This window comes from Coptis chinensis, chromosome 3 (genome assembly GCF_015680905.1).
Source record: "Coptis chinensis isolate HL-2020 chromosome 3, ASM1568090v1, whole genome shotgun sequence".
NCBI lineage: Eukaryota > Viridiplantae > Streptophyta > Magnoliopsida > Ranunculales > Ranunculaceae > Coptis > Coptis chinensis.
The window spans coordinates 112,534,447-112,552,134 of NC_141458.1; the positions used below are offsets into that span (position 1 = coordinate 112,534,447).

General features: G+C 34.0%; 2 protein-coding genes across 11 annotated transcripts; both read right to left on the reverse strand.

Moving 5' to 3' along the window:
* Nucleotides 1-5,563: 5,563 nt before the first annotated feature.
* Nucleotides 5,564-10,474, reverse strand: LOC147513063 (serine carboxypeptidase II-2-like). Of its 10 annotated transcripts, XM_086596103.1 has the most exons (14): nucleotides 10,349-10,474; nucleotides 9,961-10,076; nucleotides 9,733-9,878; nucleotides 9,321-9,428; nucleotides 8,613-8,708; nucleotides 8,424-8,488; nucleotides 7,786-7,871; nucleotides 7,438-7,695; nucleotides 7,077-7,176; nucleotides 6,758-6,985; nucleotides 6,407-6,568; nucleotides 6,176-6,309; nucleotides 5,905-6,003; nucleotides 5,564-5,810 (listed from the first exon to the last, which is right to left on the reverse strand). In XM_086596103.1, the coding sequence occupies exons 2-6, from the start codon at nucleotides 9,978-9,980 to the stop codon at nucleotides 8,442-8,444; spliced, it is 417 nt and encodes a 138-aa protein (XP_086452229.1). In that variant the 5' UTR covers nucleotides 9,981-10,076; nucleotides 10,349-10,474; the 3' UTR covers nucleotides 5,564-5,810; nucleotides 5,905-6,003; nucleotides 6,176-6,309; nucleotides 6,407-6,568; nucleotides 6,758-6,985; nucleotides 7,077-7,176; nucleotides 7,438-7,695; nucleotides 7,786-7,871; nucleotides 8,424-8,441. The 10 variants fall into 10 exon arrangements, with proteins under 10 accessions (XP_086452229.1, XP_086452223.1, XP_086452227.1 ...); XM_086596097.1 differs by lacking the exons at nucleotides 9,733-9,878; nucleotides 9,961-10,076; nucleotides 10,349-10,474 and having other exon boundaries at nucleotides 5,905-6,568; nucleotides 8,424-8,533; nucleotides 9,321-9,398; XM_086596101.1 differs by lacking the exons at nucleotides 9,321-9,428; nucleotides 9,733-9,878; nucleotides 9,961-10,076; nucleotides 10,349-10,474 and having other exon boundaries at nucleotides 5,564-5,797; nucleotides 6,176-6,231; nucleotides 8,424-8,673.
* A 3,299-nt stretch (nucleotides 10,475-13,773) lies between these two features.
* LOC147513064 (protein RGF1 INDUCIBLE TRANSCRIPTION FACTOR 1-like) lies at nucleotides 13,774-15,551 on the reverse strand. Its single transcript, XM_086599517.1, has 5 exons — nucleotides 15,301-15,551; nucleotides 15,004-15,180; nucleotides 14,819-14,893; nucleotides 14,587-14,727; nucleotides 13,774-14,460 (listed from the first exon to the last, which is right to left on the reverse strand). Exons 1-5 carry the CDS (start codon nucleotides 15,301-15,303, stop codon nucleotides 14,107-14,109), a joined length of 750 nt encoding a protein of 249 aa, XP_086455643.1. The 5' UTR covers nucleotides 15,304-15,551; the 3' UTR covers nucleotides 13,774-14,106.
* Between the last annotated feature and the right edge of the window lie 2,137 nt (nucleotides 15,552-17,688).

Here is a 17,688-nt window from a genome sequence, read left to right on the forward strand (position 1 = left end):
TGTTGTGGTAGTGTAGACTGGTGTTGCAGGTAGTGCTGCTGCTGGTGGTTCTAGGTGTTGCTGGTGGTGGTGGCTTCTGCTACTGGTGGTTGCTACTGCCTCTGCTGGTGGTGGCTGCTGCTGCTACTACTTCGGTGGGGGGTGATAAAAGGGCGGGCCGGGCTAGCCCGCCCTCAAACCATAAAAGCCTTCATGATTGAAGGCCGGGTCACCGCCCTATTTGATATTGAGAGCGGGTCGAGTAGGGTCAAGCATGAAAACTCAAGCCCTTAACAGCCCTCCGCCCCTCATTTTTGAGGGCCAAATGAGGGCCGGGTCGGGCCCGGTCTAATTATACTTCACTAGTTTACTATTTTTTTTGTAATTTTTTTTTTTTTTTTTTTTTTTTTGTAATTTAATGATATGTATATAAGTATACAAAACTAATTCTTATATCTTTAGAAAAAAAATAGATAGAGATGGTGGAAGAGATGATATTCTTAAAATATCTACATTTTTAATACTTAACTATGTTGTTAGGTTGGATTTGTTTTATGTATGACTTATATACATATCATTAAATCAATTACAAAAGTGCATATATTATATTATGTTATAATTTATCCCCTATTGAAAACTAATTTAATAAATTTTTTTTATACAATTTAGATAATTATAGTATAATACATAAATATAATGTAAAATAACAAGAAAATATGGTTTTCTTTTAGGGTTTACACAAATATATAGTATAATACATAAATTATCACCTCTATTTTGGGTTTATACAAAATAATCATAATTCACTTTTCTTTTTATATTTGAACTCTTTTACTCAAATTACAAAATACCTCATATGATATGTGGTAAACTACTATTATTAAACATTATTTGTAGTGAAAATATTTAGTTCAAATAGGGATAATTGTGGTACCTTACATATATAATGTAAAAAAATAAAATATATCTTATCGAAAAAAAAAATACTGAGGGCCAAGTGAGGGCTTGGAAGGGCCAAATGCGGGCCGGGCCTATGCTCCAGAACCTAGACCCTAGCCCGCCCTAAACAAGCATGAGGGCCGGGCCAGCCCGCCCCTCAAATCTGTGAGGGCCAACTTTTGAGGGTTTTGACGCGCATTTTTTAGGGCCGGGTTGAGGGCCTGAGGGCCAAATTATCACCCCTACTTCCAGGTGCGCTGCTGGTGCAATAGGTAGTGTATGTGTGTGTGCATGCGTTGTGATTTTATGTGCATGTGTGTGCTGTTGTGATTTTTGGTGGAGTGTGGTGTAGGTGTGCGTGTGTGTGTATGTGATGCCTCTGTGTGTGTGCTAGCTAGTATGTAGTTTATGAATTTGAGGCAGTTACAATGGAAACAAATAAGTTGCTCCATATGTTAGTACAACCTCTTTTTTTGATTGTTTTGTCGCTAGTTTGGTTATAGGACACTATATATATTTGTTTTGATATACAAGATATATTTTGAACTTTCTTAACTTCGTTATTGTTTTAAGTATATTAACTTAATTTGTATTTCAAATGAAAGTGAAGACCTTCACGATGGATAGCACGTGGTATTGCAAGTGTAACTATGCAACAAGGGTTTGAATGGAGTTATGAATAACAAAAGATCATAGCTAGCAACGAGATAGAATTTATTCAAGGCACAATGACATTTTATATGTGTTTGGATAACAATGGTTGTTAATGTCTATTGCACTTTGACTTTATTTTATAGTTGTTTCAAAAGACATACTATTACTATTAATGTTGAATTGTATTGTCTTTAATTTTCTTTATTTTGTATTTAATTTTTTGCTTTTTTTATACTTCATTACTAATTTACTATTATTATTTTTTGTTTTTTTTATACTTTTGTTTAGTGTGATATAGGTGAAACCATATACAAATAAGAATAGCTATAATTTTTAAATCTTAAATATTTTAAAAGCACAAAAAATGAAATATTTGTCGCGGCAAATTTAGACAATCAAACAGCAGCAAATAGTTGTAAATCAGGGCAAATGATATTTACTACAGTATCATCAAATAGTGGCAAATTTAAATTTGTCACAAATTATTTGCAATTGTCACATAGTAAATTTGCCAGTTGCAAATGGTGACAAAATTTGTCTTTGCCACAACTCCTATCAAACACATAAGTTCTAGAGTGAAGGAGAATTTGAGTTCAGTTCATTTTTCTCGAACATCAACTTCTCCACAGTGTAGCCATAATCCCCTTACTTGCATAAGTTCACCCATCAACATTCAAAGAAGTTTAGATTATCAAAAAAATAATAATAAAAATAAGATTTGAAGTTTCAAATTACATTGAAATTTATGATTCTTGACAGCTTTTTAATATCGCGAATGAACTTTCTAAATTTCTCTTTAAATTGGAGTAAAATTGATGTATTATGTATGGTCAAATTTTCTCTTAAACGGACATGTTCATGAGGGCAGTTTAGATAGTGTTTTGAACGGTTTTTTAATTTACATTTATTAACATGTTTAATGGAGTAATGGACAACGCTATAATTGTACAATATCAGACTTTTTAATATGCGCTATATAAACTGTGCAAAACACTATATAAGTTGCTCAAGATGACACTACATAACATGTCCGTTTAAGAGAAAATTTGTATGTATGATGATCTTTCGTTTATCCGAACCGTATATATAAGTGTGTACGTCACTAGTCAAATTGGGAGGCTACTTCCAATCACAAGAGAAAAGGAGGGTCATTTCTAATTATCGTATCCAAATGGAGAATGCTACTGAGTACAGAGTACTGACCCTCGGCTGAGGATCTTTCATATACCCTCCATTCAAATGTATGGGGTAGGTACTCAAAAACAATAAAATCATGATTTCTTTGGTTTCAAACATTCAATCCAGTTAAAATAACAAGTTAGATGTTTGTTGAACCCATGACAAAAGGCAAAAAATATCGGGAAATACAATGGAAATACAATATTTTTCAAAATATTAATTTTACTGCATTGTATTTTTTTATGACAAAGAAATGCAATGCACTTTTGTGTTTAGCACAATTACTACAATGTCGAGCATTCTGTCCAAAACTTTTCACCTGATTCAAGCCAAAATATTCTCAAAAATAATTCTAGGGTTGGAGATGAAAGTGGACAAAGAATTCCAGTGGTAAAAGGTCCTCCAAGTGCATGTTTTAGATATGTTTTGGGCTGAATCCTGTGAAGGAAATTGAACGGAATCCTAGTTATTGTAGTCATTGTACCTGATTCAAGCCAAAATATTCTCAAAAATAATTCTAGGGTTGGAGATGAAAGTGGACAAAGAATTCCAGTGGCAAAAGGTCCTCCAAGTGCATGTTTTAGATATGTTTTGGGCTGAATCCAGTGAAGGAAATTGAACGGAATCCTAGTTATTGTAGTCATTGTACTAAATGCAAATGTATATTGCGGCTGCGTTTGGTTGACAGATAATAATGGGAGAGAAGAAAGTGTTTTCCTTGATTATAAATTCTCTTCGGTGTTTGGTAGGGGTGGAACTCAGCCAAATTGGGTCGGGTTGAGGTCTAACCCAAACCCAACCCGAGTTTCAAATGTTTCAACTCTTGTTAACAATTCGGGATATGGCAAAAATTCGGTACAATCAAAAATTCGCAATACGGCAATTATGTGGTGTTTAATTAATACGCGTTTTAAACATTTTGTTGCAAAAATTCGAAAGTAAAAAATTCATAATATTAGTAAATATTAATAATAATTGTCATTCTTTACAATATAACAAACATATCCAAACAATTTAGCTACGAAAACATTGAAACCAATTGAATGGTTTACATAGGTACCTTCATTTATTTGTTATTGGATTGAAATTACAATTCAAACTTCAAAATACACACACCATGACATGACAATTTAAATATTATCAAAAAAGTATAAAAGCAAAGTTTTTTTATTAATTTATCACTAAGAATGTAAGAGTGAGGCACTTAATAAAATAAGAGTGAGGATATAAAATACATAAAAAATATAACAAAAGCACAATTGAATTTTCATTCATTTTTTTTTTTTTTTTGAGCCGAATTTTTTAAAAATTCGCCAAAAACTGAATTATTCGTTTCAAAGCAAAAAATCACAAATTATTCCGAATTTTTGAAACATTCAAAAGTATTATACGTATTGCCCTTCAAAAATTCGATTCGCGAATTATTCACGAATAATTCGGTGAATTGCTAACAAGGGTTTCAACCCAAGTTCGGGACCAAGTCCTAGTCGGTCCTTAAATTTTCAGCCCAAGCCCAACTCGGGTTGGTCAAGTTTCTTGGGTTTCAATGTTAAGCAGTGAAGAACTCAACGCCTTTTCACTGTTAAATAAATTAATTAAGAGATAAATAACACAAAAATTCAATATTCTAACTAAAAAAATTGATTTGATTATTTGAAAAGGAAACTAATCTTATTGATTCAATTATTATCTCTAAATTTAATATTCTCAATCTTATTTTTTACAAGAATAAATCCTTATAAGGAAACAATATAACATAATATAAATAATGAAATATATACGTACATATATGTAGACGGGCTCGGGGTTTTCAGTTATTTGATATTCTAACCTGAGCCCAACCTGAAACTGAGTCAGGTTTTGATTTTACAAGACCAAACCCGAACCACGAATCTGAAATGTTAGCCCAGGACCAACAAAAATCGGGTTTTAGCCCATCGGGCTTGGACTAACCCGACCCAAGTTCCACCCTTAGTGTTTGGTAGACCATGGAAAGTGATTACCGTTGAAAACATTTTCCATTTAGGGTCAATATTGAGAAAAACAACATCCTTTTTTACCAAAAAAGAAAAAAGTTGCTTTCCTTATTCTTTCGACTAAGATTTGTTGCGATTCCGGCCGCTAACGGAAGAGAAACCGAGAAAGTCTTTCATTATATAGAGATCGGTGAGAAGTTTTGGTAGGGTTTAATCCAATCACTACTCTGAGAATGACACTTATACCAATTGTTTTTTAAGTGTGGTATAAATATATTTACATTTGTTATGCCGCGGACAATAGGTGGTGTGGTATATAATAATAGCAAAATTGTGGTATATATGTTTAACGGATACCACGGTTTGTCAAAGAACCGTGGTTTGTATGCCCATGATATACCACGATTGTCAACAGAACCGTGGCATATAAGCTATTGAAACCGTAGTTTATATTAGTGTATGTGTTATAATATTGTGGTATATAGTTATACTAAACACTACGTTTATGCCAAACCGTGGTATATAACTATAACTATAACTATAACTATATATATATATATATATATATATATATATATGCACCCTAGACAAACCGATATATATATATATATATATATATATATATATATATATATATATATATATATATATATATATATATATATATATATATATATATATATATATATATATATAATACTAGTAACAGTCTTCCACTTAAAAACCGAACCTGCATAGCAAAATTTACACAGCCTACCTACGTACAACATTTCCATCTTCCCAACAAATTCCATTAGGTATTTTAAACTATCAAATATTGCAAAAAAAGATAATAATAATAATAATAAAAAAACTTCCATTAATTTTTTGAGTGCACTAAGAAAACAAACTTCAAATTCCTTTTCATAAATTACAAAGGTAAGACTCATAAATTAAATTGGAGGGGTCCGAATATAGCTAAAACTCATTCTCATTCGCTTCCAGCTGAAACACCCCATTTTTCTGGATGAACTGAATAATATCGAGCCGAACACCGTCAAGTTCATCTTGCGTGTATGTCTCCTTCAGTTCTAAATTTGTCATCTTGATGAGTCAAGGCACAACATGTAGAGTTACTATATAAGAATAAGGCGAAGTCTTTGAGCCAAATAAAGTGTTTGTCAAAACTTTCAAATACCTTATTTTCAAATGATCCAGTTGAACAAGCCTCTACTATTTTCCTCATAAACTTCATTGTGTAATACCCACACTCTGTGCCACCTGGTTGATATGGGCCCTAACATATAGACTCACAACATATGTAAACATATACTTTTCAAAGAAAAAGACAATAATGTGTAGGATACTTTTACTTGTCTCTTCCTAAATTATTGAAAATTCAAACCAACCAGGCGTTAAAATCATAGCGAATTGGAAATTAAAAAATTGCATATAAAATGCTCTTTTACCTCAATGTCGTCCTTAAAAAGAACAAGGTCTTTTGGCCATGGAACTTGTGTGCCAACTGCATCTTCCACATGCACAAACTCGTAATTCACTTGTATAGGAAGATAGTAACGACCATACCAATAGTCTTGTGTTACTAGGTCATTACAAATTTGACTTTACATAGTTGTAAAAACGACTTGCATAAAAGCCTCCATGTTAAAAAGTGGCAATACAAAAAGATAATTACTCACAAGCTTATGAAGTAAGTCAGGCTGCTCTTGAAACAAGTCTGGTAAATGCTTTCTCATAGCCACTTCCAACTTGACAGCATCTTCTCCAGGAACACCATACCAAATTTTAGGAGCCCCAAAGTGCATGTAATTCATTGAGTAGAAGTGGTGGTCCTCAACATGCTGGAAACCTATAAAGTCTCATTTAATTCTAAACTGGAAACCTATAAACCATTATTTCGGTTAAGAAATGTACAGTCATGAATATATAGATCATATAACCAAAGGAATCTCAAAGAGAAAAAGACTAGATGACAAAATAAGCATAAAAAATCAAGAAAATGAAAAGAAAGAAAAAAAAAAATGTATTACCCAACAGAATGATGAGAAGCACATTCCTATATACAACCAAGGTACCATCACACCTGAAATGTCCCCACTTTCAAAAGAGAGCACTGAGCCTGGGAGTCTTGCAAAATTATTCAAATTCCAACTCGAGTTCAAATATTTATTGTTGTAATTAGAGCAGTCCATTGTAGAGGACTATTTTGGAAACCTACTTCCAAAAAGTCCAATTTCCAAATCGGCTCCATAAAGAACCTACAAAGCATCACAAGCACAAACAAAGTTTCATTAAGAGAAAAAAAGAGACAAATGTTCTTCAAATAATTAATCACCTGTCCAATCCTACCTCAATCTCCTCAGTAGGCTTCTCAACCATCCTCCAATATTCTCCACAGATGGTTCCCACTGCTTCTCAAGCATATTCCTACTACCTCCTGAATCTGCACCTACACATGGAGACACACAAGCATACACACTGAAAGAACAAAAATGCACACCGGCCACATGTCATGTTGCTAGATATATATAGACATAAAAATCAGTTTAGATGCTAGAATGAAATTGGTCATACTTCCATCATTTGTTGTTTTTGTTGGCTACCACCTACCTGTATATTATGTTTTTCTGGGAATATATAAGTGATCTTAGCTGTGAGTTAAACATATTACGGTATGAATTAGAACTCGATCTCAGGAAGAACTACTTACATATCGCCTTTTCGGGGGTTTATCCGAATCACTGACATTGCTAGTGCAGGCAGGAGTATAGATGCTATATATGTTCCCAAGCTCGAGAGTAATTACATCAGAAATCTTACTACAATTCTCTGGGCTGTGCACAAAAGAAGCATGGCTACAGAAAATGTTGCGAAGCTTGTAGGTTTGATCAGAAATCAAACCAGTGGACCACAAAAATTCTGAACGTCCCAATTGGTCATTGAAATTATCGGTTAGAGCATTTCCCACCTGCATTACATATGTTTCTTCTTTCAACTGTTTGAATGTTCCCATGGTGCACAATCAAGAGATAAGAATAAAAAGGAACTGAGTACATACCATGTAGCCCTTGAGATTGATTGGTTTTTGCCCTGTAGACGACTGATACCTCATAATGGCTTGGGCAAGCTGAGGAATGTAGTGTCCTATGACAAAACAAAATATGCCAATATTTAATGGAATAGTAGAAAAATAATCAATCATGTTAGTTAAACGTTTCCTTTCTATTTACTTAATGATTCAATTGGGGGTAAAAAATGGTCAGATATTGATAACGCAACGACTCTATGTTTCTAATGAAAATGACACCCTAGTGCTGTGGTGTGGTTTTCTGTTTTCCATCTAAAGACATTAAGGGATCAAGTCTCCACACTAAAGAGACTATGCCATTTGGAGTCCTGCCATCACAAAAGCAATTGTGATATGCCTTAAACCACTCTCTATTACCAAAAAAAGTGTGCTATTCTTTTCCAAAACAGAGTCCGCTTCATTATGACAGCTAGGCCACCTTGACTTGACAAAAAGGATTCCAGTCTATAAGACACTTTGATCTTTGTTCTACCAACATCTTTTCATAATTTTATGATTGATTAATTAGTTAAATTACCCAGGGGTAAAATCAAATACAGTTACTTAGCTTACTTGTGTGCCAAGACTTACTGTTATAGAATAAAACTACCAGTTAAACTTTTCATTACCTGCATAGCTTTCGCCGGTTATATAGAAATCCCTTCCTTTATATTGAGGAAATCTCTCAAACCACCTGAGTAAGAATACTAACGAGTCATCAGATGTAAACATGTAAGTTCTGATAATAGTAAAAGAGATTATGTTAGTTTAAAGTCCTATATATAGCATTTTCAGGTCTAAATTATTTGGACTCATACCAGTCCTTTTATCTCCATTTGTCAGATATTCAGATGGATTGCTGGAATAGGAGAACCCTATACCAACAGGTGATTCAAGGAATATGATGTTGGCCACTGTAAAAAAGATGCATTGGATTCACAGTAAGAATTGCATAAGAGAGTTTGTGGGATGATAATTAAACTAGATATGATTTTCCTAATAGCAATGGTTTCAAATTTGATAACCTTTTTTGTTGCCCTCCCCCACCCCAAAATCAGATTTTATTGGTAAGAAAACCCAAAGCACACCATTCTATTGGCATCCTTGATCATATATGTAGCTGTATTAACTTACAGCTAATGGCGGAGAGAACATCCACCAGTTTAAGGAAATTAAACACCATTCTTTAAGAAAGAAAGTTGTCTTCCCAAAAATAGATACCCTTAGAAGCGAAAAAAAAAAAATCGAATTTCAAAGTAATCTACCCACAATTACCATTTTTGTCTTCTCTGTTACAAAACTACCCATCAAGCACAGCCTTTAGCCTTATATACAATCAAAGGAAAGCTTGAAGAACATGATGAATGAATTTGACTAGAGCAAAGTTCATCAAGATCTCTTAGATGCAATGAAAGAAAAGCTTGAAGAAGTTCCAGAGCAGATGGTACACAAAAATAACCAGTCGACAAACGACCATCTTTGAAAATGCTAACCAAATCTTAGTGAACTATACGAAAAGTGCTTACCTTGATTCCAAGAATAAGGATTGAGATAGAGGGTCTTTCCATCAGGATTAATACTAAAAGGGCCTATTCTCTCTGCTTTTCGAACCAACTGGATCGAACACCCAGGTCCTAAAGATTAGAATCTTCTTGGATCAGAACCAAAAATAATATACAAAAGATAGTAGGTACAATGCACAACAAATAATTGTGAGGAAATTTATGTAAACATAATTGGTAGTATGTTTTAGGTAGGCCTAGAAATGTTGTTCAGGAAAATGATCTATACTTGTACTGCAAAGACTAAAAGAATAAGAAAGCAAGTTTAAGTTGTGCATTTTAGTTTTCTGATCCATCTCATTTAATCACCTAAGGTTTTTTCCACTATAGTGCATGATCATAGAAATTATAACAGTATAGAAGAGCAAAAACAGACCTCCTTCGAGCCAAATAACAAGAGGTTTTGGAGAAGGGTCCTCGACAGCTTCTAAGAACCAATAAAATAGATTCCTCCCAGACTCTTCATTCACTGTGACTGCTGGCTTGTTGTCACATATATTACCCTCGACAATGTGAATTAAACTGTGAAACAGACTCAGGCCAAGATAAAACTAAAACCCTATAAAAAAAATCACGAAAAAAGATGAAGGCACAAGGATCCCACCTTTCCCATCTATCTTCCATATCATATCAACGTTCTGGGTTTTACAAACTTCCACTTTTCCATATTTGCAAACACCAGATGTTCACTGATTCTACTTATACCCTTTCCTCGTCAAGCTTTGCAGCCAAACATAATAACAATATCAGAGATCATCAAATTTAAGGCCAGTAATGCTAATATAAATGGGGAAATTAGAAATTTTAAATTGGACATAAAAAATATATAGAACTGTAGACGTCAAAAGTAAGAATTTAAGAAATCGCAAATCAATAGAACAACCTCAGGGTAGATAATAAGATTATTAAAAAAATCCAGAACCCTTGTCTTATATAGGCTGCCCAACAAACTCAATTCAGAACACCTAATTAAGCGAGTGAATACAAAATACCTTGTTATTTCCGCTCGAGAGATCAGAACAAATTTTGTACTTTTTCTCAACTTTGTTAATGGAAACGAACTACACAAAAGCATCCCACTTTTCAAACTTTTCGATCAATTTCAGAATCCGTCATTACTCCACCAAACGCACTCATCCCGCCCATTCTCAAATTAAAAAGCTTTAGATTCACAAATTGAAGAAAAATGATTATGGTTTAGTCGTTCATAGAAAATTAATTAAGGAATCCTTCCTTAGCAAAATTTGCTAGGTCTTCAGTTAGAGTTTGAGAGAGGAATATGATCAAGTGTAAGAAGATGAAGATGGACTGAAACAATAAAGGTTTTCAGGAAGGAAGTCAGGAAGGGAATTAAGTCGATAAGCTGAGAAGTGTTTTTGAAATTTCACCTTAAGATTTGTTCGATATTCTGAATAAGAGAAAAACGATTTGCTCTTTTGCCCTTTAGCCCAGTGCTAGGTCTGATTTATGTTGACGGTTCACTTTTTGTACTCACGATGGTTTTCTATCTTATGTGTTTTCATTCACCCATTTGTTCTTTTTCTTTATGTTTTTCGTGTTTAATTTTCGACCCTTAATTAATTTTTTTTACTTTCTCCGCTTGTTTGCTTTTGCTACGGTAGGTGTAATTATGCCCAAAATATAAGCCACTGGTTTTAAGGAAATGTGGGGTATACGTATAGTAAAAAATAATTAGGCTAATATTTGATAGTACCGTGGTATATGTCTTGCTATAAAAAAATAGTGGTATTTTCTTGTTCCAAAACTAGAAAACTGTTTTGTACCGTGGTAAATGACTATAAACCATTGTTATTAGGGGAACAGTGGTATATACCAGCTGACCAACCGTGATAAATGGGCATTTCTGTAGTAGTGAATGGACCAGTTTTTAGAATTGTGACTCCAAACTAGAAAACACATTCTTCATAAATGGATTATGATAAGTTCGTTTATGGATTTTCACTTTCTTTAAGATTTGAAATTCTTTGAACCAAACAGTGCTTATATGTTCTTGTCACGAAAAAAATACAATATATTACAGTTAATAGTTCGAAAAGTACATTGTATTTCTCGGTATTTTGTATATGGCAAAATAGCAAATGCTTTTGAAGAATTATTTTTGCAAATAAACACGTCATTTTGTTTCCCAAATGTGTCGATAACTCAATATGTTTGTTGGAGAAAGCGGAGTTAAGTCATTTAACGATATTATAAAATTCGTATATACTAATATACTACATAACAGTGGGGGCATGAGCGGAGAATTGGAAGGACATAGAGAGTGGAGAGGGAAAAGGGAGAGATTGAAAAGGCGTGGAGAGTGAAGAGAGAGAGAGAAGAGTTACTGACGAAGAGAAGAGGTGGGAACAGACAGAAACCAACCAAATGACATTTTGGCCACATACTCCCTCCCAGCCTAAAATATTCACTCTGCAGACTTGGACTAACCCGACCCAAGTTCCACCCCTAGTGTTTGGTAGACCATGAAAAGTGATTAACGTTGAAAACATTTTCCATTTAGGGTTAATATTGAAGAAAACAACATCCTTTTTTACCAAAAAAGAAAGAAGTTGCTTTCCTTATTCTTTCGACTTAGGGTGTGTTTGTTATGATGGAAACACTATGGAAAGAAAAGGAAAGGAAAGGAAAATAAGAGTAGTCCACCTTTTCCATAGTTTTTAAGGCGTTTGTTTACCCATGGAAAGGAAATGGGCTTTTCCATATGAAAACAAATGGAAAAGGTTTTGTATCCTTAGCTAACCCCAAAATTTTGTGGAAAGGAAAGGAAATGAAAGGAAAGGAAATAGATAGATAGGGACTTACTACTAATACACCTATAACCCAACAATACAATTATTCCTTTCCATAACTTTTGCAAACAAACATGATTATTCTTTTCCCCATTTTTTACTTTTCTTTTCCCAGTTTACCAAACACATACCATTTAAAATTATTTCCTTTCCATTCCATTCCATTCCATTCCATAGTGGACCACTCATTTTATTTCCTTTCCTTTCCATGAGTTAAAATTTAACAAACACACCCTAAGATTTGCAGCAGTTCCGTCGCTAACGCTAAGAGAAACCGAGAAAGTCACTCGTATATAGAGACTGAGAAATTTTTGGTAGGGTTTAATCCAGTGGACCAGTTTTTTGAATTGTGACTCCAAACAATTAGAAAACACATTCTTCATAAATAGATTATGATAAGTTCGTTTATAGATTTTCACTTTCTTTAAGATTCGAAATTCTTTGAACCAAACAGTGCTTGTATGTTATTGTCACGAAAAAAATACAATATAGTAAAGTTAATATTTCAAAAAGTACATTGTATTTCTCGATATTTTGTCTATGGCAAAATAGCAAATGCTTTTGAAGAATTTTTTTTACAAATAAACACTTCGTTTTGTTTCCCAAATGTATCGAAAACTCAATATGTGTGTTAGAGAAAACAGAGTTAAGTCATTTAACGATATTATAAAATTTATATATACTGATATGCTACATAACAGTAGGGGCGTGAATGGAAAATTAGAAAAGTATAGAGAGTAGAAAGAGAGAATGAGAGATTGAAAAGACGTGGAGAGTGAAGAGGGTGAGATAAGAGGTTACCGATAAAGAGGAGATAAAAATAGACAAAAACCAACCAAATAATATTTTAGCAACATACCCCTCCCAGCCAGAATGTTCGCTCCACCTCACTTGACTATACAGTTTCTGCTTTGTGCCTTGGTCACTGATACGATTGATATATTCCACAGAAGAACCGAAGAAAAAAATGAAAAAACCAAAATAGAAAGTGAGAGTGACCCATGGGTTAGCAATTCTAGGGTTTCACTCAGGTGTGGTGGACCATATATCTGCCTTTCTTTAGATTTTAAAATCCCAATTTCCAACCCAACCGAGCTCTTGTTCTCAGATTACAGGCCCACTTCTCCCCGCATATTGCTACAGCTGTAAACACAAAAAAACCCTCCAACCCCAACAAATGAACAAAGTACTTGCCTCAAAATACCAGTCCATTATTTCTCCCTCCCAATTCCCAACCAAAGACCTATTCTCAGAAGCATTTGGCTTACGATTTACCTGACCCCCTGAACTTTTTAAAATTTTGAGGTATTGTCCCGTAAATAATCATTCACAAATCACAATCAATCTATTTTCTCCAACTTGCTGAAAATGTTATCCAGAAAAATCAGTCTATCTTTCCAGATTTTACAAAACGGAAAATTAAGAAATCTAGACAGATATTAGAAGAATCAAATAATAAAAGCTTGAAAATTACGGGTTCATTCTAACGAAATCAAACTTTTCAGTTTTAGCTTCGCACATCTTTGGAAGTTGAAACAATAGTTAAAACTAATTAAAATTGAGCAATTCAGTCAAAATAAGAAAAACGTCTCACAGTCTATTGAGTATTGACCATATCCCTAGAAAGAAAGAAAAAATGCACAAATTAAGTTCGATGTAAAAGTTGAGAGGTTTGTTAATTATAAATAGTTTAATTAAATAAAAGAAATACAATCAGCATGACAGGTCCCCTTCTCAATATTTTCCTTCTTCTCATCTTCTGAGACCTTTCTTGTAAATTAAAATTCAATAGGGACCTGAAAAAACAAACCTACAAAATTGGGAGGGTTCGTCTTTATTTTTCAACCCTCCCTCCCTATATGATACCGTCAATAACCAGTCAGAAACGAACAAATACAGAAATACCACCTATATCCGAAATTCTCGATTCCGTAACAGAATCAATGAAATGGAGCCCGATTCGGATTGCCCTTTCGCTTGTTCAAGGTGAGAGCAATTTCGGATGCTGGTGAACATGTCGGCCGAGACGAATTCCTAGATGCCGATAAGTTACTCCGTTTCTTTTTTATCACGAAGTCTGTAGTTGCAGTGCATGCAAGAGTTCTGCAACCAACACTACCACCTCCACTTGAACCAGAAGAAGTTAGCATCGAAGTTGGCGATTCAAGGACCGAGTCGGGAGTCATTTGTTCAACATCATTGTCACATAGACTTTCTTCTTCAGATAATGGAAGGTATTCACATTCATATAGATGTCTTGCAACTCCACCTTCACGTTTCACTAGATGAGAAACCTGTAAATCAAAATCGGGTATGTAAGAAATCATGAAATAAGACTTGGGCCACGTGAGAGTTCTTGAAAAAAAAGAGAGAGAGAGAGAGAGGTAGAAAATATAGAATAGAATTTAAGGATTTTGGACCTTGCAAGCAAGAGAACAGAAGCGATAAGGATCTTGCAAGCTTCTGCGACAGGTGCTGCAAACTTTTCCTGAACCTCTGAAGGGTCTTGATTGTGGCCTTTGGTTTATAAATACCACCTTTGCGCTGTTCGTAATGTAACACTGCCAAAACAAACCAAACTTATTAACTAGTATTCAAACAATTGAGAAACATAGAGAGATAGAGAGAGAGAAGTGCGTTAAGTTCACTTACTTGAAGAAAATCACAGTCAATTAACTTCTCCAAGTCGTCTAGTCTTATAACATCATGATAAACATACCTTCTAATCTGGACAAAAATTCAAAACAGAACATAAGGATGAACTTTGGACATAGAGATAAATGGGAGAATTAAGAGTAAAATTCATGCAGTAATGAATGTTTGTAAGGTTTACTTACCTGTAACAGTCGATGGGAACGATGAGGAGGTAAGCAATGAGGACAAATACTAGTGCAACAATCAAAACAGAAGATGTTCTTCTCATTCTTCTTCACATTTTCATGAACCATACATGGGCTAAAAAACTTCTCTCCAAGAATAGCTGAAAGCCATTGAGGAAGACAAGAAGAACCCGCCTGATAAAAAAATAATAATAATTCGTCAAGAATTCAATTAGTTATAGTGAAAACAAGTCAAAGAATATTCAATCTGTGTAGCACTGTAGCTCAAGTAAAGAAGAAAACTAATTAACTCACCATTATTTTGAAGTTGTTTTTCAGTGAAGAATATGAGTGAAAGTTGAATTGTAGTCAAGATTTATTAGATAAACACTTGAGAAGTTGAGGATAGAGAGTCAGCATCAGAGTTTCTACTTCGTTGCAAAGAGAAAGAGAGAGAAACGAAAATTGAGAAAGGGAGTAGAGTGTATAAAAAGGAAACGGCGCCTGCAACTGTGCTGCCACACTGTTTCTGTAGCAATGAAGGAACAGGAACTGAGAGGTTGGGTTCATTTATTAAAGAGGGTTCATAGATTTTCTAAACTTTGAACCAATTTAATACATACTGAGGAATATATGCTGACATGCATCCTCATTTCCATGAGTTGCACCAACGCAACCCTGTACGACATGTGTAGGAACCAAGGCTCTTGTTGTCCAGTTTATTGAGCCAAGCAAACAGTCTTTCTAGCGTCCGAGAGTGTGTTCACCAAATCACCAATCATCACCAGATCATAGTTCGAGATTTCGAAATATTTGGAATTTCGAATATCTCAAAAACCGGAATTCACAATATATCGACCCTGTGACCTGTGTTGTGTTTTGATTTCGACTATTTCGTAATTAACAATATATCAACCCTATGTTTTTTTTCCAATTTTTTCAAAAAACAAAATATTAGTTGGAATTCTGACATTCCGTTCGAAATCACGAGCACTACCACCAGATAAATAGCTAGTCCAACCTTAATTAAGGTTAGAGTTTTCAAAACGTGTAGTTTTTTTTTAATGTATAATGATAATGAGTTAACGATCAACTAATGTGTGCCTGTGTGTACTGTGCACATACGCTTTTGGGGTCAAATTGACACTAATCTATTTTATCGAGACACTTCACAAACGAGCTATTATGAATTCTAGCATTCCAGAAAAAAAAAATCTAGCCAAAATAATTAGAATTACAAAAAAAATTAATGCTTTTGTTACAACATCTTCAATGTGTTGCTAGACAAATTGTGACACATCAACTTTTTGTGTCAGTAAAAATTGTTAAAATCACCAACGCATTTTTCTCCAAACTCTTGGTTTATATTTCAGACGGGGAATATTTGTCCCATTCAAATTTAAATTTTTTTTACACGAGTAAGCTTGTCCCACCCATTATTCTCTCTATTTTCTTGGTGTCCATCATTTCTCTTCATTTTTTAGGCTATATGACAGTGAAACACCATTCATCTGTATCTTTCTTCTTCTTCTCTTATCAGTTTAAGTTTTTAGTCATAAGTTTTTTATATTTTGTCATGGGTTCTAGTAGTAATAGTAACAATTTGTGTGCAAGAGTAAGTGAACTGATTTTCGACGATGATGATGAAACTGTCGCAATCGTTTAACAAATGCAAAATGATATAGTTGTAGTGATGTCAATGATTCTGGCTATCAACATTTTATATGTACTAAAATGGGATGGATCTATTGATGGTAGAGAATATACTAACCGTGATCGTGTTGAATTAGCATGAACAAGTTGGTGGTTGATTATTTGATGTAGGCCCAATTATAAAAGGTAAATTTTGTCATAGGTTTCACAAGATACTTTGGAATGTTTATGGTTTTGGAAATTGTTGTTGACTAAGAGCTATGGTTTTGGCACGCAAACTTTAGAATGGCTGGATCGTGTAATGATTTTAATGTGTTAGATAATTATCATTTATTTGATAATTTAGTTAAATAAACAACTCCAGCTTGTGTTTATCAAGTCAATAACAATTCTTACAACATGGACTACTACCTTGTTGGTGGAATATATCGACCATAGGCTACACTGGTTCAAACAATTTCATTTCCTACTAGTTCCATGGATATTAACTTTGTAAAAGCGCAAGAATCAGCTCATAAAGATGTGGAACGTGGTTTTGGTATTTTACAAGCTATATTTGCAATTGTTAGTAGACTTGCTCATCAATGGGACAGAAGAGCTCTATCTCGTATAATTTAGACATATATTATACTTCACAACATAATTGTTGAGAACGAGCGTAATGTACAACTTCCAAAATGTAAACCACCTTCAGATGAACGATTGTGGCATGAAGTTGAAATGTATACGAAGTTGAGATGTAGAGTAATGAACATGTGTTTGTGCAAAACATGATAGTCAAGACATTAAGTATTCATTATGGAGCTACTAATAAACAATTGAAGAATGATGTGGTTCAACATCATTAGGCACGTTATGGTGCTCGCTACAACCAAATAAATAACTAATATGTTTGTTTAAGTTTGATCTGTCTTAACTGTATTTTCTATTAAGTGTGTTTTCACCAAGTTTATTTTGTTTAAATAAAATTGTGATTTGTTAAATAAGATTGTTGTTAATTTGGTAGAAATTTGCACATTGTTTAAATTAAAATCAATACAACTTCAAAGT